Source organism: Diabrotica virgifera, chromosome 1 (assembly GCF_917563875.1).
Source record: "Diabrotica virgifera virgifera chromosome 1, PGI_DIABVI_V3a".
Classification (NCBI taxonomy): domain Eukaryota; kingdom Metazoa; phylum Arthropoda; class Insecta; order Coleoptera; family Chrysomelidae; genus Diabrotica; species Diabrotica virgifera.
This window is the reverse complement of record NC_065443.1, coordinates 7602712-7630168: the sequence shown is the minus strand read 5'-3', so window position 1 is coordinate 7630168 and position 27457 is coordinate 7602712. Positions and strand designations below refer to the sequence as shown.

The following is a 27457-nucleotide window of genomic DNA, read 5'->3' as shown; positions in this document are numbered from 1 at the left end:
TAACAAGATTTTACTAGCATGTGTTATTAGTGACAGTGTGCGGTAGTTTTCACATCTGGTAGTAGTTCTTTTTATGTGTAGCAGGATATAAATTGACGTACACCAATCAGATGGCCATTTTCCTGAATTCCAAATAGCGACACAGATAGAATGGATGATATGTAATCCTTTGTCACCTAGTAACTGTAGTATTTCACATGGTATTGAAACAATGCCTGGGGATTTATTTCTCTTTAGTGATTTAATTGCATCTTTGACTTCAGCGAGTAAGACCGTAGGTTCTCTAGGGTAGTTAGAGGGCCACTGATTTTCTGCTGATACCTTGTTATTTTTATATAGCTCGCCACAGTAGTTTCGCCATGTTTTCAATATTTCGTCAGTATCGGTCTTTAGATTACCTTCCTTATCTATTACAGACCACGTTTGAGGTTTAAATTCTCTGGTAAGGAGTTTGATCTTCTGGAATAAATCCCTCGGTTCATTTCGACAGCCATGTTCCTCTATCTCTCTGCATATTTGAGAGATGTAATCAGCTTGGTCTTTGGGGCACTGTTTTCTGATTTCTTTCGATAACGCTCTGTATTCACCGTTTGTTCCGTATCTAGTTTTATGTTCTTTTCTGCGTTGAATCACAGTCCACGTATTATTGGATATCCATGGCTTACGGCCAGTGGAAACCGCTGCCTCACAGTCTTTTGCAGCCTCGATTACCTTATCTTTGAGATAGATCCAAGTGCTCTCAGGGTCACTATCTACTTGGTCTAAAGAAAGAGCTTCTTTTAGGTTTTGTTGGAAGTCACTGATTTTTGATGGATTTAGAGACATGACTTTTCTCTGGGGTCTTCTTTTGGGGACTTTAAAACGAAGTCGAACGTTCAATACCAGGAGTTGATGATCGCTTCCACAGTCTGCGCCAGGATATGTTTTACAGTTGATAACAACTTACTGGAGGCACATTAGACATAGAGTCATGTCTACATAAAAAGAAGAAGAAGCAGAAGAAGAAACCTAAGGGGGGAGGATGGATGCACGGATCATTTTCAAGTAAAAACGAAGATAAGAATAAAAATAACAACCTAAAAAATCTACAAGAATACGCCAACAACATTATGGAATACCAAAGCTCTGCGGGATAACGAGACAGATCATTAATTTCAAAAGGCTATATAAATAGAGCTAACAGACACAGGATTATAACAACATAGACTCTGCTTGGAAAAATATAAAGGTAACTTTGACCAGCGTATAAGATAAAAACCATGATTGCCTGATATCCAAGAAAGAAAGAAACATGCTACAAAAATAGAGGAAACAGAGATTAAAAGAAATTCAGAAGAACAACCAAGTAAGATAATTCTATAAATGAGCTTTATATATCAACGCCGGGCTTTTTTTATTGATGACAATAATAAAAAGGAAACCCTAAAAACCTGGAAGAAATGCTTAAAAAACATAAATAATAAGACACCAGGCAGCGATGATATACAGCGTGTCTGCGTAACTTGGAACCACATGGGAAACTTTTTTAATATAAATTTTACGAAAAAAAGTTATTCTTTATAAAGTGCTCTGCATAGTCTAAAACCTAAGACGCAATCATCAGATATCACTTTTTATCAACAGTATACGAGGTATGTCAAAAAATATGAATTTCGCTCAAGAGTAAAGTGCCTTTATATTTCACAATAACGAAAATTGTCATTGAGAAAAGTTGTTTGTAATTAAAAATTATGTTATAATCTGCATTTACACTCTTCTAATTGAATTTTTTTTTTGAAAATTTTCCTCAAATCACGAATACCCAACATAATTTTTATTTATGATAGCTCCGTTATTATTAATTTTACGAAAAAAAGTTATTCTTTATAAAACGTTCTGCATAGTCTAACAACTAAGATACAATTTAAAGATATTAAATTTTGTCAATTTTATACGAGGTATGTCAAAAAATATGAATTTCGCTCAAGAGTAAAGTACCTTTATTTTTCACAATATTGAAATTTGTTATTATAAAAAGTTGTTTAGAATTAAAAGCTATGTTTCAATTGCAATTGCGTTCTTCTAGTTGAAATATTGTGAACTATACAGGTATTTTACTCTTGAGCGAAATTCATGTTTTTTGACATACCTCGTATAAAATTGAAAAAAATTGATATCTTATGATTATATCTTAGTTTTTTGACTATTCAGAGATTTTTATAAAGAATAACTTTTTTTTCGCAAAATTAATAATAACGGAGTTATCTTAAATAAAAATGATGTTGGGTATCCGTAATTTGAGGAAAATTTCAAAATTTTTTTAATTAGAAGAGTGTAAATTCATATTATAACATAATTTTTAATTACAAACAACTTTTCTTAATAACAATTTTTGATATTGTGAAATATAAAGGCAATTTACTCTTAAGCGAAATTCATATTTTTGGACATACCTCGTATATTATTGATAAAATTTAATATCTGATGATTGAATCTCAGGTTGTAGGCTATGAAGAGCACTTTATAAGGAATAACTTTTTTTCGTAAAATTGATATTAAAAAAGTTTTCCATATGGTTCCAAGTTACGCAGACACACACTGTATCTACAGAGTGCCTAAATTCTTAAAACCTAAAGGAGAAGCGATATACAGATCTGTATACTTTTGAAGCTAATTCAAGGCATTTGGCGAGAAGAAACAGTACCTAATGAATGAAAATAATGGGTTATTGTACCAATCCACAAAAAAAGGAAACAAAAAGCAATGTATTAACTACCGGGGAATAACGCTCCTAACAACCACCTACAAAATCTTTGTAAACATCCTGCTAGAAAGAAACGTGGACGATAACAAAGGCAAACGAAGGGCGACTACGTGTTTTGGAAAGAAAAACACCTCAGAAGATATTCTGACGAGAGCATAGTAGGGCTGGTGTGGAAAGAAGTCCCAACTGGAAGAAGATCACGTGGATACCCGCGACTCAAGTGGCGAGATAATATAGCAGGAGCCCTTAAAGTTATCTGCAAGGCCCCCGCTACCATATGTGCAAAGTGTGCAATGCACACGGGCGCCATCCTTTAGGGGCGCCAAAACCAGGGTCAAAAATTGCAAAAAAAGGCCAACAAACAAAAAAACAAAAATTAATTTTAAAATAAGTTAAGAAATTAAATAGGATTAAGTATAAACTCGCAAGAAGTTTTATTAGTATATCAACCAGTTACTGCCGATTCCTATTTGCAAGAACATATCAGAAGTCAGGCATTTTAATTTATTTTGTTACGATTTTATTCTGCTTGTTTCCTTTTGATATTTTAGTCTACAAATAATAATAGTCCACTTACGGTTTTTGCTATGAATTTTAAAGTACCGCTTATATTAACATGAAATTTGTCATACTTATTTTTATTATTTTGTAGAAAATAAGTGATATTGTGCCGATGTGTGCTGTTGTACCTGGGGGTATTCTCGGGGGTGAAAGACATACGTTCAAAATAAGTCCGGAATTGGATCAATTGACTAATTATAAGCAACTCTTGTTCCATAAAGATTTTCACTAAGTCAATACTTTTCGAGTAATTAATCTTGATCTTAATCTTAATTTTAATCTTGAATAAATTCTTTTTTTCCAAATAACTTAGAAATTATTAATGATACCAAAAATCTCAGTAAAAAATTTCAAGCAGTAAAAAGTAAGGTTGTGCTTTTCTGAATATTTTGGATTTTTTGTTTTTCTGTAAGAGAAAAATTGGTTATGGCTGTTCAAAATTTGCATACACTCATGATTAGTGACTCGTTCAAACCCTTTTAACTACACTTATTTTACGTTGAAATATTCGATTTGCAATTTGACGAATCAGAACCTCCTTTTCATTAGCTACAACTCTGCTTCTACTGGGTCTGCAGACTTCATAAATTACACCATTTTTTTTTTCATTTTTGTATAAGCTATAGCTATAGTTTTTTCGAGAAAATACTTACTTTTTGACTTATTTGCGAAAATCCGTCTAAACACGTGTTTTTTTGTTGGAAAATGAACATATGTACTCGCAAATAACTAGAAAAGTATTGACTTAGTGAAAAAACTTTATAAGTAGAAAAAAATTGTACAAAATTACTCATTTTATCCAATTTCGGACTTTTTTGAACGTATGCTTTTCGCCCCCTAAAAGGGGTGAATAAAATCAAAAAAAATATCACTTTATTCTTTGACACGTTAGCTAAGCTATGTGTATGCCAAATGTCATGTCAATCCAAGCGGTTCTTAAAAATTAGTAGGTTTTACAATATTTTACCTTGAGTGAATGGACTATAGATATGATTTTTAAAGTTCAGTCTTTTTGGTTTATTTAAAGCACCTACCTACCTTCAAAAAATAAATAGAAAACATGATCCAACATGCCTTAAGAGGCGCCAAAATCCTTTTTTGCACACAGGCGCCAGTAACCCTTATGGGGGCCCTGGCTTTATGCGTAGGGAATTGGATGAATATTGCTCAAGTCTCTTTCTCAAAATATTGTGAAGTTTTTAATACACCAGTACATACTGTACCGATTGAACAAGAGTTCTGTTGTTCTTACAAATAACTTATATATAAGTAAAAAAATCCTTACCTCATTTAGACATGCAGCAAGACAGGCCTCTTTTGTAGACGTATAAATCAAAGCGTTATCCAATCCCCTGATCATCTTATTTGGCACTCTTTCAAAAGCCCAAGGCCTGAGGCAAATATTCTCCGATCTCAGCTGCAGCTTCGTCATGTAGTACATGTTGGCTGCTCTTTGTGGCGTAGCAGAGGGATTGTTCGACGACGTTTCGTTTTGAAGTTGGCACAGTGTTTCTTGGATGGGTATCAGCGGGTTCAAAACGAAACTGAATGCCGCCGCTTGACAGTCGGGTTCTTCTCGACACCATCCCTGGCATTCGTAAAGGCTAAGGTTTTTGACTGTGTAGTATGTGTTGCCTCGGTAGTCGAAGTCTGTGAGTTTTTCGAAGGCTATTCGCGCTGAAAATTGAGAAAACGTAAAGTTAAAACCATAATGCAGCATAATAAATTAAAAAGTGAATACTGTCTAATTATCTATAGACTGATTTTCTGTAAATATGTTAAATAACCTACATTATGAGCCATTTAGATTAGAAATCGATCTTTGTAGCAATTTAAATATTTCGTTAGGATTTACAATAATTATTGTTTGTAGGCTCTTCCATTAACATGTAAATCACGCTAGAGTTCAAACAGCGTACCTATTTACCTACAACAATGAAGGATTGTCACCCATATATTCTTAGCGGCTCAACGATGTATACCTGTAAAGAACACTGATGATGGAATTATTATTCCTAAGACGTTCTGGGATGTAGCACGAAAAGGTCTTTTTAATAGATATACTTTTTATAAAAGATTTTTTATTAACTTTTGTGTTTTATTTTATACAAGTCGACTACAAGAAATTCATTTTCTTGTGGATTCTATTTTTATTTGTTTTACTGTCAGTACCAGTAATATATTGATAGAATAGTCAGGTTCACTATTTTAGTAAGGTTAGACAATAAACAACAGTTTGGATGAGGGGGTATTTCTTACAATCAAATAGAACAGAACTATAAGTCACCAGTCAGACCTGTTAAATTAGTTTGGCTAATATTTGGTGTTTTGGCACATAAGTCAATCTAATTGGCACCCGGTAATAATTTTCTATTCTTCAACTTAATATCAATCAATCAAATGAGATAGGTCTGTGTACTTTCACCGTTACTATTTAATATATACTCAAAAGAGTTATTTACGCAAGCACTTGAAAACAGCATAGAAGGGATCAAGATTGAAAGAACTTTACTGAACGTTTATTTTCAGAATATAGGAGGCTTGCGTACCAAACTTAATGACTTACAACAAGTGGTTGCTTGTTCTGATTATAATATAATTATACTAGTTGAAACCTGGCTTAATTGTGACTTTAGTAATGCCGAGTTGGGACTTTCCAATTACGACATTTTTAGAGCCGATATAAATCATCTAACAAGTCATAAGCAACGTGGAGGAGGTGTTCTGATAGCTACATCTAAATATTTACAAGTGTGTGAAGTTGCTATACCACAAAGTCATATTGAACAAGTTTTTGTGTCACTTAAGTGTCTTAATCAAACGCTTATTTTGGGTTCTGTGTACATCCCTCCTGCGTCTGAACAGCAGTGTTACATTGATCATTGTAGCAGTGTTGAGTTTATTTTTGAAAACTTTCCAGATAGTGAGATGATTATATGCGGTGATTATAACTTACCCAATGTTAAATGGATAAATGATGAATTTGGAATTAGAGTTCAATGTATTCCCAATTCTCCTGCTAATGATTTGTGTAATACTGCCAGTTATTGTAATTTATCTCAAATTAATGTGATACCTAATAGCAGAAATACTTTTCTTGACTTAGTTTTTTCTAGTTTATCTAATATAATTGTGTCGGAACCATCTGATCCCTTGTTTGACAAAAGTGTCCATCATACTCCAGTTTCTTTGAAATTGTTTGTTAATGTTAACTCATCAACTTTAAATTATGAAGAATACTTTTTACATTTCAGAAATGGTAATTATTTTAGCATAAATTATCTTTTGGCTGAGATTGATTCGAAATTAGTATTCATCAACAAAAATATCAACGAGGCTATTGGAACCTTCTATGAAATTCTATACAATTTAATACATAATTTTGTACCCATTAAAAAATATAAAACATCCACATATCCTAATTGGTATAACTGTGATCTAAAATCGTTAATATTAAAAAAGAAAACTGCTCATAAAACATTCAAACAGACTGGTAGGGAAGATGATTATAATATATTTTCAAGTATTAGAACTCAGTGTAAAGAGCTAACGAATTCACTATATAAACGACATGTTCAGGAAACTGAAAACAATATATCTGAAAACCCTAGATCATTCTGGAAATTTATAAATAGTAAAAGAAACTCACATATGTTACCATCAGTTATTAAGTATGATGATTATACTGGAGAAAATAGTCAAGAAATCGTTGACATTTTTGCGAACTTTTTTTCAACTGTCTACAATGATGCTGTAGTTAATCAAATTCCTATTTTTAAATTTGAGAAATCTGCGAATGTAAGCAATTATGTTGTTGACATTAAGGAAATAGTTGATAAGATTCTGAGTAGCCCATGGAAGCTTATCAGGAGACCTGACGAAGTTCCATTGTATTTTTTAAAAAAATGTGTATACACTTTGGCAGAACCAATACACCATTTATTTAACCTATCACTAACATCAGAGATATTTCCCGATTTTTGGAAATCTAGTTTTTTAAAACCAATCTTCAAGTCTGGTCAGAAAGATAAAGCTGAAAATTACCGTGCAGTTTGTATACAGTCAGAGTTACCAAAACTATTAGATTTTTTTGTAAATAGAATGTTAAGTTTTGATTGTAAAAACATAATAATTGGTGAACAACATGGTTTTAGCCAAGGTAAATCCACAGTTACAAATCTCGTGTATTACACAAATTTTATCATTAACTCGTTGGAGTCTGGTTCTCAGGTCGATTCAATCTATGCTGATTTTTCAAAAGCTTTCGATAGAGTCAATCATGAGATCTTGATTGCCAAACTTTGTGGCTATGGCATTAGCGATAACATCTCAAATTGGATTAAACATTATTTGGCTAATCGTTCTCAAATGGTTAAATACGGTAGTTTTTTGTCAAAACCAATTCATATAACATCAGGTGTTCCACAAGGTTCTCATTTGGGTCCACTGCTGTTTAATATATTTGTTAACGATTTACAAACAGTAATTAACTCCGACCAATTTCTCTTATTCGCCGATGACATAAAAATCTTTAGATCTATTGCTTGCCTCTCTGATTGTGAATGTTTGCAGTTGTCCTTAAATAATTTTTCACGTTGGTGTGAAGTAAATGTTTTAAACTTGAATTTAAAAAAATGTTTTAAAATCACGTTTAATAAAACGCAGGCTTCTTTTAATAATAATTACACACATAATGGTACTGTTCTGCAAGAGATACATCAGGTACGGGATTTGGGTATAACACTGGATAGAAAACTGAACTTTAATGATCATAATATTAATGACATAACTTCACGTGCCCTTAAAATGTTAGGATTTATCCAGAGAAATTCAAAGGACTTTTCAGTTTTCACGTTTAAAATATTATACTGTTCGCTAGTGCGATCAATTATAGAATACTGATGTATTATATGGTGTCCTTTTTATAATACCCAGAAAACTCATTTAGAAAAAGTTCAAAACAGATTTTTAAGGATATGTGGTTATAAAATGGGTTTAAGACGTGGAGATTATAATTACAGTTATATTCTTAATCAACTTAAAATGAACAAATTAGAGACAAGAAGAGCTGAATTCGAATTATATTTTTTACATAAGCTTCTAAATGGGTTTATTAATTGCCCTGAAATTTTAGGTTTAATCTCATTTAATATACCTATGCGAAGAACCCGTAATTCTGACCTGTTTTTTATAGATTTCCATTCTACTAATTATGGACTTAATGAAGTTATTTCTAGAATGTTACGTACTGCGAACAATTACCAAACAGATTTAGAATTATTTAATACTTCAACTGCATCATTTAAAACACATGTTAAAAGACTGTTGTAGGCTTAGGTATCTTACTGTATTTTATACATATTGTACAAAAACTGAAAAAGGGTTTAGCCCGTCAATAAATAAATAAATAAATAAATAAGATAAATGGTGAAAATATAAATAACATTAGTTATGCTGACGATATAGTCATTATCGGTGAAAGTAAGAAAGACTTACAGACGCTTCTAAACAAAATTTGTGATACTGGATAACAGTTTGGTATAACAATAAACAAAAAGAAAACAAAAACCATGGTGATCAGCAAGAGGGACAAAGTCATAACAAGGATCCAGATAAAAAAAATTAAGATATTGAACAAGTGAACAAAATGAAATACTTTACTGGATTACGGAAGATCTAAATACAAAATCAGAAATTCGATCAAGAATAGAGCAATAAAGAGCAGCCTTTTTGAAGATGAGGAAATTCCGAGTAACCAAAGATTCAATCTGCAAATCCGATATCGGATGGTAAAATGTAATATCCGCTTCATTCTTCTTTATGGTGTCGAAGACTGGACTCTTAGTGTTCACATAATCAGAAAGCTGGAAGCTTTTGAGGTGTGACTTTTCAGGAAAATTTTGAAAATACCGTGGACAGATCATATTACGAACGAAATGGTGTTGCACAGAATGAGAGGAGACAGAGTACTTTTGACCACCAGCTGATTATGAAGGGTAAAATCGAAGGAAAAAGGGGTCCTGGTAGACGATAAATACTCTGGCTGAAGAACTTTCGCAACTGGTCCGGGTTAGACACACAGACCTTTTTAAGAAAAGCAGAAGATAAAGACGAATTTGCAATGGTTATAGCCAACCTTCATTAGTGGAGTCAGCACTAGAAGAAGAAGAAGAATATCAATCGAATCCACCGGAATCCTGCTATTTAAAAGCTAACTGAGTGTCAATAGTTTATCTATGGTTTTGTCAGAGGGTTGTACGTTTTCTAGAATACTGCAATGCATCAGAGTTAAAGACTGTACAGTTGGTTGCAATAGGAAACTTACTTCCTGGACTATACAATCCTTGAACATAAAAACACACACATATCCTGTTTTCTGTCAGAAGAATAAATAAATTATTAATAAAATATCTTACATAGGTAGTGGGTATCAATTTAGAAAAACCACATTTCTTGTCCAATCGCCCCTGTCTCATCTATTATGAACACCATCTCTAGACGAACTAAATTTTGTGGAATTTCCTGACTTCTGACTTCAGGAATATTAAAAAATTAATAATATATGAAAGTTGAAACCGTACTGGGGAATTAAAGTGAAGATTCCCACTCCAGCTTGCACTCCAGATTTGTTAAATTACATTCAAGCTATGAAAATTTGAAAATATGCACGTCTAGTAGTAACCAGTTACTGGATCTGGTGATGGCATTAAGGGTGTCGTAAAAGGATAATAGAGTTTAATTAAAAATTAGCAAATCTTAAGATTGAAATGAATGTCTAAGTTCATATGTTCTAAATAAGAAATGTGTATTCATTATGAATTGATTAAACGCTAAATCTTATTATGAAAATTAAATATCAATAACAATGGTCGCCAACATCTCCAGAAGATAGGCACCTTTAGTAAAAGAACAATAAACTAGTTAAATTATTACAGAATAGGAACTATACAGTAATCGCCACCCTACTAGACACATAGGAACATTGAACTATTACGGTCCTGGACCGTTTGCAATGTTTATTTTTATATCTACTGACGTTTAGAACGTCAGAAAATGTATAGAAACTGAATATTAAATAAAGAGATCAGCTGTATTTGACGCTTATAGTTGTCATTTTGTTGTTTAACGTTGTAAAAGTTTTAAAGTATTGTAATATTCTTGGTGGTATTGTAAAGTATGTAGTATTCGTTGAATAAAGTTATTTTAAAGTAGAGTAACAATACAATTTATTAATGTATTTTTTGTATAGAAAAAAAATTATTTTAAATATTTTCTTGACAGTAACATGACAGAGATGAAAGTCACATCTGAGAACGGACCGGATCAGTCCATAAGCATAGCAATTAGGTGTGCAAGTACTTGGAAGGGAATTGAGAAACGATCCTGCGCGAATAGCGGAGAAATATTGTAACTTTCTTAAATAATTCATATTGTCAATTGAAATTGTCAAATTGACGTACATTTCATATCTACCGTCATTGAAGAAGAAAAACTTTATATTGCTCCACAATATTGATATGATATGCAATTATTCATCATCATCATCAACCCGTACGCGTCCACTGCTGGACATAGGTCTCCCTCAGCTCTTTCCATTCATCTCTATTTTGTGCGGCTTGCATCCAGTTACCGACAACATGTTTCAAATCATCGGCCCATCTGGTTAGTGGGCGTCCTCTGCTCCGTAGTGCTTCTTCTCGCGGCCTCCACTCGACAATACGTTTTGTCCATCGGTTGTCTGGCAATCTGGCGACGTGTCCTGCCCAATTCCACTTAAGCGACGCGATTTTTTCGACAGCGTCTGTTGTTTTTGTACTACGGCGTATTTCTTCGTTTGGGATTCGGTCTCTCAGGGAGACACCCAACATCTGGCGCTCCATAGCCCTCTGAGTTACGCGAATCTTGTTCACTACCTTTTTTGTTAGTGTTAATGTTTCGGCTCCATAAGTGAGTACAGGCAACACACATTGGTCAAAGATTTTCCTTTTGAGGCATATGGGCAAGTCCGATTTAAATACATAGTTAAGTTTACCAAACGCTGCCCAGGCTAATCCTATGCGACGTGGGAGTTCGCACGTCTGGTTATCTCGTCCCAACCGAATTTCATGTCCTAAGTACTTATAAGATGCAGTCTGCTCAATATCCATTCCATCAACAACAATATTACGATTTAGCACCAGATTTATTACCGAATTATTATATAAAGGTAAATTTAACTAATTGTATTTTGCTTGCAGTACTGCATTTTAATAACTAATTTTATTTACTACATACAATTGTTTACGTTTTAATAACATAGCCTGAATCTTACTTTTTCCTCTTATTATTTTTTTGGACTATGGCCTTGTCAATTATCCAGTAACCAGGACTAATATAATTGGCCAATATAATTAAAAGTGCGAATAAAGTTGCAGAGCGTAGAAATAGGTGTCGCTCTGCCGAACTTGCACGGTCCCAATATCTTTTTTGAATGTGGAAAATGGTTTGTAGATATCCAGAAATTTGTCTAACTGATACGTCTACTGAAATTTGGAAATGTCTCCCAAAGCATTACAAATGAAATCTTGAGGTACAAACCTCAAAATAATCCACAAACTAGGGAAGAAGAGCATTTTCCCGCAAAATTAGAGGCCGATTAGATTGCTTCAAGTTAATAACAAAATAGTAAAAAGAGTAATGTAAAACAAACTCCAGACAAAGGATCGCTCAATTTGGCTTCAGAGCACAGCACTTCAGCGGACATCAAGTATTCGAGTATCCGACTAACCGAAACATTGCAGCTGGACTCAAAGATAAACAATATACAGAAGTTATCGTCCTAGATTTAAGAAAAGCCTTTGACAGCGTAAGGGCTAGTAATAAAATGAGAGAATAGGGATCGAGCTTAGCGATGATAAGACTGGTTACCTCATATCTTAGCGACCGGATGTTTAGAGTCCGAATAGGATACGGAGCCTCCTAGGCCTGAGTACCACAGGGAGCAGTATTGTCTCCCCTACTGTGTAGAATATATACTACTGATGTTCCAAGATTATCCGAAACATAGAAACCTGGATGTAAGTTTTTGTTTGACATATACTTTTGAGAGATATCTCTAAAAAGTAAGTTTGTTCTGCCCACCAGGAGAGAAAGTTTAAGATAGCTCGCATGGCCGGGAAAAAATAATACGAGGAAGACCACTTTTTCAATATAGATATTGGCAGTTGTGGTGTCTTTTTGAGAAACCTGTTAGAGTTTCATTGTTATGGTGTTCCTCAATTTTATGGATTCCAACTTTACTTCAGAATCAATACCAGGATGCAGTTCATCCACAAATTCATTAATAGAGGGAGCTTAGAGAGCTGACATCCTTCTAGTTGGTTTGGGCTGAATTTGACAATTGTGTAGATATTGTTAGGGCGTAGATTTAAAGGAATATTATAAAATATCTAATAATTTAGTAACTAAAATTTCAGATCAGCCATTGACAGGTGCCTTAATTTAGTTAAATTTAATCATTTACTTTTTACGTTACAGAAAATAAATATGTAAATTTTGACACTAGAATCACATGTTGTTATATTATACCGTAAAGTGATAGAAGTAACAATATTTATTTACTTATTTTCTTGCGTTTTTTTACAGTATACCTAAAAAAATAAATATAGTAGCTGTACTCACCTAGTGCTCCATATGAATTTATTAAGACTAGAACTAGACATATCGCTAATATATTGGAATTGTGCATCTGAAACAAAAAAAAATAAATGTTAGAATATCAAATTTAATCATTCAGTTTCATTATTTTTATACCTTTGTAGAACAACCATTTATTGTCAAATGTTTGAAACATATTTCAAAAGATTCTGAGATGTAACTTAATACTACACTAGTAAGAAAGTCCATTAATGAGGGCCCATGTTATTCGGTAGAATAAGAAAGAAATGTATGTATTATAAATTTACTCTGCACATAATTCACTACCGATCTCTTGAAACTAGAACGCAAATCGTTATAGGGCTTCAACAGAGTATATAGGAACACGATTTTTGTTCGGTATAGGACTTAATTGAGAAGACTTGGGGAAGGAGTTAGTGCCGATGTATGTAGTTGACGTAAATGAATTTGTTAAGCTGATATATGATTAAACATGATCTATTTTATAGAAAAGATGATCTATATTATACAAGGAGAGTATTAGTGAGTGATAGGTTAGAGGGTCAGCAGGGCCGGAATTAGGGGGGGGGGCAAAGGGGGCACGTGCCCCCGGCGGCAAATTCGAGGGGACGGGAAATTTTTTTTGCAAACGGGCAAAAAACAGATTTAAACGGTTTCAAATAACTTAAGTAGTAAGACAAACAACATTATGCTAAATTAGTAAGTACCATAAATTTTTTAAACAGTTGTACTGCAAAGCGACGATTTAATAGTTGATCAGGCTGCAAAACGCGTGCTGGGACTTCTGCAATTTATTAAATCTTCTAGAGAATTTTCGCCACAAGAAGCCCTTGATGAAGCTAAGTTTCTTGCTAGTTTAAACGACGTATCTGAATAATTTAAGGAGAAAAGAAAAAGGAAGAAGAAAGCCATGTTTGACGAACTATGTGAGGATGAAGTTGTCAACCGTTCCCAAGAAGACTTATTCAAAAGTTCAATGCTGGAAATCACTGACTGATTGGTAAGTAGAGTTAAGTACTAGATTCAAAGCTTTGGAAAATGTCAATGAATATTTGGATTTTTGAATGGATATCGAATTAATGAAATGGACATCTGTGATCTTAAGAACCATAGTAAACGCTCCATGGTACGTCCCCAACGCAATAATAGAGAGAGACCTGAAAGTTCTCAGCATCAAAGAAGAAATCAGCAAATACAGTGAAAAGTATGAAGAAAGACTTAGTGCGCATCCAAATGATTTCGCGAGTGAATTATTAAACACGGAGGGTGAAGTTCGCAGACTTAAGCGTTATAAACCAACTGACTTACCAAATAGATTTTAGATAAATTAGAACTATTTTAAGTTTTACTTTATTTTACTAGTACTAGTAGTACTATCTATACATTTGTTGATAATTTAAAAAAGGAAAGTTTTCATTGGAATTCTTACCTACATATCATAGCCTAAGAAAGTCATAACTTTAACTGATTGTTCCTAACGGAACAGATTTTTAAATAAATTGGAGTAATAAAAAAAATAAAAACGAATCCCATCTTCGACTGAATTTGTTGCCCAAGATCATCACAAGCTACTGTTACTGTTACTACTGTTACTGGTTTACTAATACAATTAATTTTTAATAAATCTTCAGTAAAATACAATCAAATTACAAGAAATGTTGAAATTGACGACCTTCTACAAAGATGCAATGAAGAAGACGAACACTTAATTTTTTTCTAACGTTTTCTATAACTTCAGGGGTTATTTGTGCAATACGTTGCCGTTCTGATGTGCTACTTCAACTTTTTTACTTTATTCTGTCTACACTGATCAACTTTGCTCTTCAAATATCCCCATTAAATAAGTCTAACGGATTCAAATCGGGAGACCTTGGTGATCATTCAATAGATTCCTTTCTCTAGAATCAGACCCACCATCATTGGGAAAATGTTATTTAAGTAAAGTGTGGGATAGTTTCATCTTTTAGAACCACAAATCATTTCTATTTAGAAAGATTCAGTTGTGGCATCAGATAATTCTGAAGATATTTCAGATAATGAGGAGCAGCTAAGTTTTTATCAAAAAATATGGCTTGATAATATGATTGTTTATAATGCCGGTCACGTGTCAAAGACACGTAGAGATACGTAGAGAAGAGGCGGTAAAATGAAAGTTATTGATTACATTTCATTTCAATTCGAATATCACCATTGCTCTACAAGTGTTTCGAGGTATTCAACTCTCCTCAGGAAGACTTGTGGTAGTTCAAACTGAAATGAAATAAAAACAACCAAAATAAATTGCATTTAAGTAGACACGTTGTATTAGGGATGAAAAAACCTACCGGTTATAACCTAAAACCGGTTTTTTAATTCGAAGCAACCGGTTTTACCGGTTGTTTTTTGTCCCGGTTATAACCGGTTTTTTCTTTTTAAAGTAATAACCGGTGAAAAACCGAATAAGTTACCTGTGGAAAAAAATTAATTTAGAGAAAAATGAAGAAATTTCTATCTATTTTCGATCTCAATCATATGTATTATAATTATAAATAATATGCGAAGTAATTAAACCAAACAACCATAATTCAACTTTTATTTACTAATAGAGAACTGGACGAAAGTGTGACATCAGCTTTTATGAAACAATTCTGGGAATAGTTATTTAGATTTAGATGATAATATTTACATAAAAAATTAAGTGATCTGCTTAAAATCGATATTACAACCATCATCTAAAAAATTGTTTATACTTGACTACTTGAGACTCTTGTATGAAATGTGAATACCGAAATACGATTAGGAATCTCCATTATGTAATTTTTAAACAATAAATAATTCTTAGGAAATAACAGGTAGGTATTATACAAACGTATTAAAAATAGTACCTACTGAAATTTTTTGATGGCAATAGAGAAGTAAATAATGAATTGGTTTATCGAATTTCTTTTTAAGTAAAATATAAGTCATTTGGATATTTTTTTAAACTCGATAGATTCAAGGGACATTTCGGTAGATCGGTAGAATCATCACTTTTGGGAATATTCCAATTATTGACAACGCAATATACGCCGACGTCGTCTACAACGAGCGACGAATCAGAGATTGTGGTACTTTCACCCGTTTTTACGGTAATTTGAAAGCGCCTGGGAAAATTTTTATAGGTTGGGTAATTTTTCGGGAGGAAAATTGAGCAAACAAAAGTGCAATATAAATGTAACATTATAACCTATTGAGTATTTGCTTTTGATTAAAAAAACCGAAAACCGGTTTTTGGAACAACCGTTTTTTTTGACCGGTTATAACCGCCAGGTTAAACCGTAAGTAAAAAAAAACCGGTATAACCGAAAACCGGCTTTTGGTTTAACAACCGCCATCCCTACGTTGGATATAGCAAATCTGTTTCTAAAATAAATAATTTATTATAGATGTGGATCATACTGTATAAACCTACGAACATCATCAATTCTTAAATATAGGTTAATAAATATCTTAATACTATATTAGCCAAGTGTTTATTTCCTTTTCAGATACGCAATCCTAACTGTTTTATAAGAAAAAGCAACAATTACGATAATAATAATGGTAATACAAAACGCCGACATGGACATCAAATGACAAGATAATAAAATGTGACGAAAACAGTTAGAAACAGCGTGAAAGATGTTAGGAAAGAGGCTGCAATTCTAATAACGATAATGATCTACGTATCAATCGGTTTTGAAATATGATCGTTCCCATGATTAATGTCACGAAGGTATAATAAAAACATGAAACTTATATTTTTTATTTATTTGAAAACATGCGCAGGTTATATCGGATAAACTTTAATCAAGAAAAATTAATAATTAATAAAACAAAAATTAATAACATATAAATAAAAAACAATTAAGCTTCAGACAGTTACTTACAACAGAAAAGTAGACGTTAAAGATAGTCCTTGTGGAGTATAATAATATATATGTCACATTAATATAGAAAAAAATAACTACACAATGAAGTTGAAAATTAGATTGAGTAATAGAACAAGTTTTAGAGCGAAATATTTTACTAAACGTCATACTAAACGTCATACGTATAACTACTATAACTACGCCTGAAGTCAACTAGCTCTTAAGCTAATGTCTAAAGGTTGGAAACTACATATAGGTGTAAAATAGATTTCTCACCTTTACTAGTTTCATCTATTTTTTTTTCAAACGTATTATGTTATACATTCTTTTGCGTTCTGACTGTAGACAGTGATGAGCGCCTTAATAACCTCCAAAATAACGCAAAAGATGGAAAGCATTTAATTTGTGAGACAAAAGGAATAAAACTAGTAAAGGTGGGAAATTTAGCAATAGAAACCTATAAATTTACATTCTCTTTATTGTTTCCCACCTTTAGACGTATCAGAGGAGTATGTCCTAAGACTGCGACTGTCACAGTGGTAGTTGACAAACTCGTCCCATACGTCTAAAGGTGGAAAACAATAAATATAATTCAAATTTATAGGTTTTTATGGCTAAACTTACCACTTCTACAAGTTTTATTTCTTTTTATCTCACAACTTAATATGTTTCCATCTTTTGCGTTATTTTGCCGGTTATTAGCACGCTCATCATTGTATGTGCGCTTATGTGTATAATATCCTTATTTATTTAATATCGTAGCAAACAGAATTCATTATCTATTGTGGCTGAATGGATCAAGCCAACCAAAATCATTAAAAAATTCCTGACTTAATCTATTTTTTATATATTATGTATGAGTTATTAACTTTGCTTAAAAAATATTTCTAAAATAGCTGACAGTATCCATTAGAGTTCCGATATCTTCCTCTATGGTATCGTCGTCTTTTCATGTGCACTATAAATGCAGTACGAGGTCTCAGGTGACGTTGACTACGACCGATGGGTCAAAGGTGAGACTACGCCGGTTGCATTCCAAATGAGGATGTAAATCGTGGGCCTCTCCCTCGGGGAAACAGCACAAGTGTCAGGTTAGGAAATTTAGAGCTAACAACGAAGAGAAAAGAGTTTTAAAAGGTGAAATGTTCAGACATCCTGTGAAATTCAAGCGGAAAATGTGTTTTTTATATCGAAGAGCAAATTTTTCTATCACAAGCTTCATATAAATTGGCAAAAGTATCCAATATTAAGTAACTCAAATACTGGTTTAACGAATGGGACTAAACGTTAAATAAAAATGAACTAATGTTGAATTTTTTTGTCAAAACCTGAACGTTGAATTTTTCAAATGGTTCTGTTGAAATTTCTTGTTTCTTATGTTTATAAACAAATCGCCGATGAATTTTTGAAAAAACAGGGCCAACTCGGTTTGCTAAAATGCCTGAATGATTGTAAGCTTAAAATCACAGTACTTTTACTTTTGAAAACTGTTTTTACAATATTTAACATGAACTTTTAATCGATAAATAATATAATAGTAGGGGAGCGAAGTATGCTAAATGCGCAGTCACTCGGGCGCTTTGGGGACCTATTGGGTTGTAAAGAGTAGGTCCTAAAACCAAAAAAAGTTAAGTAAAGTTTTCCATTTTAGTGGGGACTTTCCATTTTTAATTAAATTTTCCACGTTTTTAAACCAATCGTTTTTTCCGATTATTGCGCCATCTAATCCGTAATTTGAAAAAATGTTTCGAATAAAAGTTGCTCATTTTTACGTAAAGAATACAAATCTGAAATAAAATAAAAATTTGGGGCTCCCATTTAAGATTTTAAAGTAAACCCCACCATACCTCCATGGGGGTCGTGTTTGGTACCATTCGATAGATTTTTCAAAAATATTGATTAAGTGTATTTTGCAGTTTTTCGATCTAATGTTTATTTTGCGAAATATCGCGGGATTTGCATTTAAAATTTCAAATTTACCCCCCACCTCTCTCCGTGGGGGTCATGTTTAGTATCATTCGATAGATTTTTGAAAAATATTGAACACGTATTTTTAGGTTTTCGATCTAACGTTCATTTCGCGAATTATTCCCTTTTATTTTGTGAGATTTTTAACTCGCCCATTTCCTTATGCCCCGCTCAAATCGTCAGATTTTTGAAATATACGCTGTTTTGCATGTCCTTAACTTACCTTATCTTAATCTGACAATTTCGAGTATTTTTAAGGATAGATTTTTTTTTGGGGCCCACCTTAACGAACTCCCCTGTGTTAAGAGACAATATATGGTAGAGGTACATCTGCAGGGCACCAGGTTTCTCCCCATATGGCTATCGTTTTGTTTCGTATCATATTGAAATTTGACACGAATAATAGGGGAGCAAAGTATGCTAAATTTGCAGTCACTCGAGCGTTATGGGGACCTATTGGGTTGTGATTATTAGGTACTAAAACCAAAAAAAGTGAAGTAAAATTTTCCATTTTAGTGGTACTTTCCACTTTTTAATTTAATTTTCCATTTCCAACAATCGTTTGTTCCGATTATAGCGCCATCTATCCATAGCTTGAAAAAATGCTTCGAATAAAAGTTGCCTATTTTTACGTAAAGAATTCAAATCTGTAATAAAAATTTGGGGCTTCCATTTAAGATTTTAAAGTAACCTCCAACCCCACCTCCGTGGGAGGTCATGTTTGATACCATTCGATAGATTTTTCAAAAACATTATGAAATTGCATTTTGCAGTTTTTCGATCTGATGTTTATTTTGCGAAATATCGCGGGTTTGAATTTAAAATTTTAAATTTACCCCCCATGTTTGGTACCTACCATTCAATCGATTTTTGAAAAATATTGAAGACATATTTTTTAGTTTTTCGATCTAACGTTCATTTCGCGAAATATTCGCTTTTTTTGTGAAATTCTTGATTCACGCATACTTAACTTACCTTATCTTAATCTGACAATTTCGAGTATTATCCCGCATAACGAACTTCCCTGTGTTAAGAATGGCAGAGGTACATCTGCAGGTTACCAGACTTCTCTCCATATGATAATCTGACGCGCTCAAGTAACTGCAAAAATCCCCGCTTGGGCTCCCCTACCATAAGCGCCGATTTTTATATAAACAAATATGAGCGTTCAAAATTTGAAACTTCATTGTTTATCTATGAAGCATAACGTAAACAATTAACGTAAAAAGTGGAAATTATGTATAGTTCATATCACTAGCTACAAAAGGTAAAAGTTTTAAGTTTCTACATTGTAAAAAACAAGAGAATTTAAGCATTTTCCATTAAAATCGTTTTTTTTTATTTAAGCAGTTAATAAACATAAAAAAATGTTTTTTTATTGACTATTTGTGTATTGTGCCCGCAAATACATATGTCTGCAAATTTTCATTCATTTTCATTGACGAAGAGGCAGTCAAATTAACGTCTAAAGATTTGATGCAAACTATTGAACTAAATAAAAGCGTTTAAAAATCAAATAAGAGATCTTACATTACTTATATATTGTTTATACGTAAAAACTGATGTAATCCTTTGCAAAAACAGTTGCTAGATATCTGTATCAAAGAGTGTCATGAATAAAGCTTTTATTTTGTTAATTTCCTTGGTCTATAATTACAACTCAAAAAGAGACTGACAAGGGTGACTGATTAAATTATAAAAATAGAAAATATTTGAAAAGCAATAGTAAAACTAAGTATGTATGTCCAACATTTTTAGCTTCTTACTCATCTACGAAAATGACAGAAATCGTTTATAGCAGCTTTACAAACTGTCAATCAAAAGATCGAAAATAAAAATAAATTGATTACCAAATGAAATAACCCATTACCATTTACTGCCTAGATCTTTATTGCTAACATTCATTTCCTTATGTACTATCTAAATAGGCTTTTTTGTTCTTGAAAAACACATGCAAGTGTCATGAAAAGGTGTAAGTAATGGCTTGTAAGTTATTTTCCACATCGGCGAGCCGTGTTCAACGACAAAAGTAAAAAAATGCTTAAAGAGGTAGTGCGACATATATTTATATTTTTGTAGGTAGGTACTGCTAATTATAAACAGTGGCGATGCATGGTCAAACATTTTTATCATCCTATCAGGCTGATAAAAAAATGGTAAGTTTTTGGCAGTTGTTTCTTCCTATCTCCAAGATTCTGCGCCATATAATATAAGTACTCTTAATCTTCTTCTTCTTCATGTGCCGTGCTCGATTATCGAACGTTGGCTATCAAATTTGCTATAGAAATTTTGTTAACGACAGCTCGGAAAAGGGATGCAGAGGATCTGTTATAACATTCTCTCAGGTTTTTAAGCCATGACGTTCTTCTTCGACCTGGCCCACTTCTTCCGTCCACCTTGCCTTGTATTATTAAATGGAGTATATTATATCTCTCTGGGTGTCGCATAACATGACCAAAATATTCAAGATTTCGATTTTTAACTGTTCTGACGACTTCCGTGACTTTTCCCATCCGGTGCAAAACAACTTCGTTACGAACTCTATCCACCCAACTTATTCGTAGGATTCTTCGGTATAACCAAATTTTAAAGGCTTACAATTTCTTGAGAAGAGTATCTGTTAAAGTCCAATAGTACTCTTAATACAGTTGTTAAATATTTTGATTTGGGGTAATTCTGATATATCGGCATAATATGCCAATAGTCGATATTTGCTATGTTCGGTTAGGAGACAAATGTCGCCTGCCAACTGCAAGTCCTATAGAATAGAATAGAAATATGCTTTATTGTCACTGAAAATTATACAATTTTATGGACAAAGTTTAACATAGAGTCACGAAAAAGATATACATAACAATAACAAATACAATTTTATAAAATTAGATAAATCGTCAATAAAAAAAATATAAACAAGTTAAAAAAGTGAAGTAAAAAAACAAAAACCAATATATTGCAAAATTACTATAGATTGCAAAATTGAACATACAACATAATATAATAAAACACAAACAAAGGAACTAATAAGTTTAAGCTGCTGTATGTGACACCCAAATATAGATAAATACACTTTGGTTACTTGTACATTACTGTGATTTCTTAGTTAGTCATTAAGAAACTCTTCTACTGAATAATATGGTCTTTTAGATAAATGAGCTTTTGTCATTTTACGGAACTTGAGAAAGGATGTTGCAGATTTGAGTTGTAAAGGGAGATGGTTGTATAGTTTTTTTTACGGAATATAGTATAGATTTCTTTACTAACTCAGAAGACGGGATCGGTAAATAGACATCAAAAGTTGAATTTCTGGTGGAGTAGTCATGATGAGGCCTTGCTGGAAAGACATGCATGTGTTTACGAATTAAGCAAACAGTTTCTAAAATATACAAAGATGGAAGGGTTAAAATTATCGTGATATCTTATTGCTCTTTTTTATAATTTGAAAATAACATCAAATTGGGTAGCTGTACTAGACCCCCAAAAAGGAAGACCATATTGAAGATGAGACTCGAATAAAGAAAAATATGTTATTTTAGAAGATGCTAAATTGAGTTCCTTCGAAACAGATCTTATGGCGTAGCAGGCTGAGGCGAGTTTTTTTCTTAACAAATCGATATGAAGGGAGCATTTGAGGTTGCTGTCTAAAAGAATACCAAGAAATTTTACAGAATCAACGGTAGAGATCTGGCTGCTATTCACAAGCAGGGGTTGAAGAGCACCTTTATATGATAATGGTACCGTTTTATCCACGTTATAGGAGAGTAAGTTAGAGTCAGACCAGGTTTTTATCGTAAGAAGATCAGGAGTTATAGTTGCATGAAGAGTTGCAATAGTTGAGTTGCTCCAAGTGATACTGGTATCATCAGCAGAAAGAAAAATTTTTCCATCGATTTTTAAATTAGTGATGTCATTTATAAAGATAAGGAAAAGTAGAGGACCCAATACTGAACCTTGTGGTACTCCACATACAATGTTTTTGAGACTAGAGTCAGTATCATTTGCTCTAACCAGTTGTTTCCTATTATCTAAGTAAGATTTGAACCAATTCAAAGAAATACCTCGAATTCCATAGAAATTAGGTTTTTTAATCAAAATATTGTGATTTACACAATCAAAAGCTTTGGAATAGTCACAGAAAACAGTGGCAGTATAAAGATTATTGGATTATTGTTTAGTGCTTGGTAAACCTCGTGAAGTACAGAAAACATGGCATCAGTTGTACATTTATTAGTTAAGAAGCCGAACTGATTTTGTGATAAAATATTGTTATCAAAGAGAAAGGACATAAGCCGGGTTTTTATGAGCCTCTCAATAATTTTGGAGAGTACCGGTAGTAGGGCAATAGGTCTATAGTTGCAGGCATTAGATTTTTCGCCACCTTTATAAAGAGGAATAATAATGGCTGTCTTTAGGTACTCTGGAAATTTACCGTTTTCAAAGGAATCATTAATTAGTGACAGGAGGAGTTCTAACACATTATCTGTGAGATTTGAGAAGATTTTTATGGATAGTCCATCAGTACTACAAGATGATTTGCTTTTGATACTATTGATCGTTTGGATCAATTCAGATTTATAGATTGGTCTTACAAAGAATGAATTCGAGAAAATTTCTGAATTAGGGAGATAGGAAATGGGATCTTGTTGAGACTGAATAGTTGATGTTATATTTTTACTTACGTTAATGAAGTATTCGTTTAGATTTTCAGGGTTTGGAAGGGCAAATGTTTGAGCTGCGTGGGTTTTATTTCGAATATCGTTTATTATTAGGATTAGGAATAGAGTCGGGAACAGTTAGCATCAATAGAGAAATATCGCAAAGGCAAACATTAATAGCGTGTCAAGACGTAAATAACGGATAACGGTTTATTTCAATATAGACATCAACAGAGTTATCGCAAATGTTGTGGGCGGGGTTTAACGTTATTATGACAACCAACGTTTGGGGTAAAATGTAACCTAGAAATTAATGTTGAGGAATATTGTAATTATTTTTATTTTATTGAAAAATGAATTTGGATATTGAGCAGGTTACCATGCATTTTAATTTTAACCCACAACAAATATACCTATATAATAAGAACAAAAATAATATAAAATATCTGAATAACTAATATCTTAAGCACAAAAGTAGTCTTTTTTAGACAAAATAAGAACACACGTGTTTCTCAACACAGGAAACAATATATTTCACAGTATTTAGTTTATAAAATTTGTATTCTACAAATTTATTTTTATGTTTCATCACAAATGTCAAATTAGCGTTAACATTATTACCGTCCCTTATTTGAACCTATTGTCTTATATAGACAATACTATAACAGAAAGCTTTGAGGTCAAACAAGGAGTGCGGCAGGGTGATCCATTATCGTCTATAATGTTTAGCATATTACTAGAAAAGGTTATACAGGAAGCAAACATTAATAGAATAGGTCTGATCTACACAAAAAACATCAGTGCTTGGCATTCGCATACGATTTGGTAATCTTGGCTAGGAGCAAAATAGAACTTATAGAAACAGTCATGAAACTCGAGGAGAGGGCAGCAACCAAAGGATTGTATATAAATTAAGCAAAAACAAAGTATATGGAATGGACAAATAAGCAATTCGTTCGGGAACAATACATAATAATGACAACAGCAAAGGGAACACAGTATAAATTCGAAGAAGTTGAGAGATTTGAGTACTTAGGAACTGTCTTCACAAGAGACCCTAACTGTGAAGAAGAAATACAAAAGAGAATTATGTCGGGCAACCGCGCTATATTTGCTCTTAATGGGTTGTTAAGAAGTAAAAATATATCACGAAGAGCAAAACTAAGAACTTACAAGGCCGTAATAAGGCCGATAGTAACGTATGCTTCTGAAACATGGGTCACAACAAAAAACATCAAGAGTTGTTATTAGTTTGGGAGAGGAAAATACTGCGCAAAATCTTCAGTGGGAAAAACTTAAATGGACAATGGGTAAGAAGAACAAATAAGGAACTAACTGAGCTCTATCAAGATCCTAACATACTAGCAGTAATTAAGGCGCAAATACTTAGATGGTTGGGCCATGTGCAGAGGATGATTCCATCTAGAATTCCCAGAATGGTACTATCTAGTGCATTGGCAGGGAAAAGACGAAGAGGAAGACCGAGGTTACGATGGAGTAATGGAGTTAGAGAAGATATGAGAAGAATTAACGTAAGGAACTGGGAAAGAAAAGCGACTGACAAAAGGGAATGGAAAAGAATAGTACATCAAGCCATGGGCCTACTAGGCTCGTAGTGCTTACATATTATTATTATTTCAACCTAAATAGTGGGAATCGTTATCCGGTATTAGCGTAACATTCACTCTGCGCTTGCGTACATGTCAAAATAGCGTATTTTGCTATTAGAGTGTGATAAAAATGTATTTGCAATATCTCTCTACTGTTTATCTTTGCTTTGCATGGCTATATATTCTATTATTTATGCCGCATGTTCCAGTCTGGCTTTGTATCTGTTGTGGAATCATCTGGTCAGATTGATGTATTTCATCGGTAGTCCATATAGGTTCAGAATCTTCCACATTTACTCTCTGTTTATAGTATCGAAAGCCTTTTCGAAGTCAATACATATTATTAAATTTTTATTTAAATGCCATCCGCTAGCTTGTTCCAAGGTAATTATTAGACTACAAAAGTGTTCCACAATGGTTAGCACGAAAGCCGGCTTCGTCGTTTCTTAGTTTCTTGTCTAGCTCTGGCTTCAGTTTCTTCAATATGCATTCGGTAAAAAGTTTGATGAAAGTTTCAATAATTTCATTTCCATCTTGTTAGATCGCCGCGTTCAAACTACGTCGTCATCGACAGGAGATTTTTTTATTTTCCATTACTAAAATTGTCGTTTTAACTGCGTAGGCTGTTATTTCTGGCATTAATTCTGATCCCTGGTTTATATTTCGACTCAAAACTTTTAAACTTTTCCAAAAGGATTTGCAAAACGTTTTCAATCTGAATCAGATCATCCTCAGTGCCTAGAACGAAGTATTTCCACGTTAAAATGAATACAAAAGGTTTAAAATTGTGACTAGGTTAAAGAAAAATGTGGCAATACTTACGTTCTGCTTCACAAAAGAAACTAGCAACTTATTTAGAAAGGTTACATCGATATAAATGGTTTACATAACAATTAAGTGATATTTGTAGCGACTCCAAGTCGATGTTACAAGATGAAATGTGCTAGGAGTGCTCAAAGGGCAACATGGTTCCCTGCTCGTTAAGAACTCGTGGTTCTTGCCAGTTCAATGGACACAGACCAACTAAAGTGAAGGAGATGACAATCCAATTATCAGACCGAAGTGACATGACAAGACAGGTAGTCAATTTTTGGTTATGAATTTCAAATTATTATTGTTGTTTAAAAAATTTTTGGATTATATATTAGTAACTGTATAAAATTGAAATTTAAATTATAATAATTAGATTTTATTGTAAAAGTATATGAGCCAACTCTCTACTCTCTGTTACAGAAAGAACTGTTGTTAGTGTTAGGTAGATAAAATGCAAGTCAGTGACGTCATCGGTGATTAAATTTGAGAAAGAAGGCAAACAGTTTTATTTAGTTTGAAAGAAAAGGAAAATTAGTTCTATGTACGCCACCTATATGATAGGTACCAAGATAAGGTATATTTAATGTTGTAAAAATAGCTAGGTGATGTTGGTTGCCTATGTATATGTTTGTAATGTTTATTGACAAATTGAAAATATTATAATTTAATTGGTTGTCTGAATTAGAGAACTAAAAACTAGAAAAGATAATGGAGCAAACAGACTGACATGAAAGTAATGTATATCATTGTGAAGCTTCCCACATAGGCGAGAAGATTGTTTAGCAAAATCAAATTGAGAACGAGTGATGTTGGTTGCCTGATATTCTAGGTTGAAATTAAAATTGTTTAATTAAAATTACTGAAAAAATATTAGTTATTTAATGATAATTACCTAAAAGATGTTGTCAGAAATTTTTTTTTTTTTTTTATAAAACATTTTTAAATTTTATAATTATGATTTAAAAGAATCCAGTCAAAGATGGAATAACCTGAATGATAATATCAGAAATGCAAAATGAATTATGTGTCAAACAATTGTTATTATTAAACTGAATGGATGAAGTTAATGAGTTATAACATAAGAGGCAACCATAGGAAGTAGTTAGGGTGTGAGTGTATATTGGAATGATATTTATATAATACAGGCTGAGAGTTGGGGTTATTGTCAATATGAGGCAAAGATCTTGATGGAATAATTCATTGGATGGGTTAACTGAAAATTTGAAATTTTATAGTCAGTAATGGAAAGCAGGTTGATGTATTGTTGAGAGAAAAAAGTAGAGAGTAGTGTTGCCAAATGGAAAAAAGAAGAAGAACAACCAGATCAAGAAATGCATGGGGAACCGGAAACATCAGAAACAAGAGGTATGGCCATGTAACTATGTGGATTGGGAAAATGTATGAGAGAGGAGTGGTAATGTAAGAAGGTAAACTTTGTTGTGGTTAGTAATCTAACTTAGATTTAAGGAAAATGTGTGAGGGAAGATTGGAAGAGAAAGGAGGTAAACTGTGGTAAGGGTGGGATAGATAAAAGGGGGGGGGACAGAAAGAAAAGAATAAAAGAGCATATTTGAAATCCTTTTG

The 27457-nt window shown here is 33.0% G+C and overlaps 1 protein-coding gene across 2 annotated transcripts in view; it reads right to left on the bottom strand.

The window, feature by feature from the left end:
• The window catches only part of LOC114334605 (uncharacterized), a 348910-nt gene that overhangs the window by 58182 nt on the left and 263271 nt on the right, over nucleotides 1-27457 (bottom strand). For both annotated transcript variants that reach the window (XM_050654383.1, XM_050654377.1), the window contains exons 2-3: nucleotides 12965-13031; nucleotides 4590-4981 (exon numbers count right to left, since the gene is read on the bottom strand). In XM_050654383.1, the coding sequence (XP_050510340.1) occupies nucleotides 4590-4981; nucleotides 12965-13031 (459 nt within the window). The remainder of the gene's footprint in view (nucleotides 1-4589; nucleotides 4982-12964; nucleotides 13032-27457) is intronic.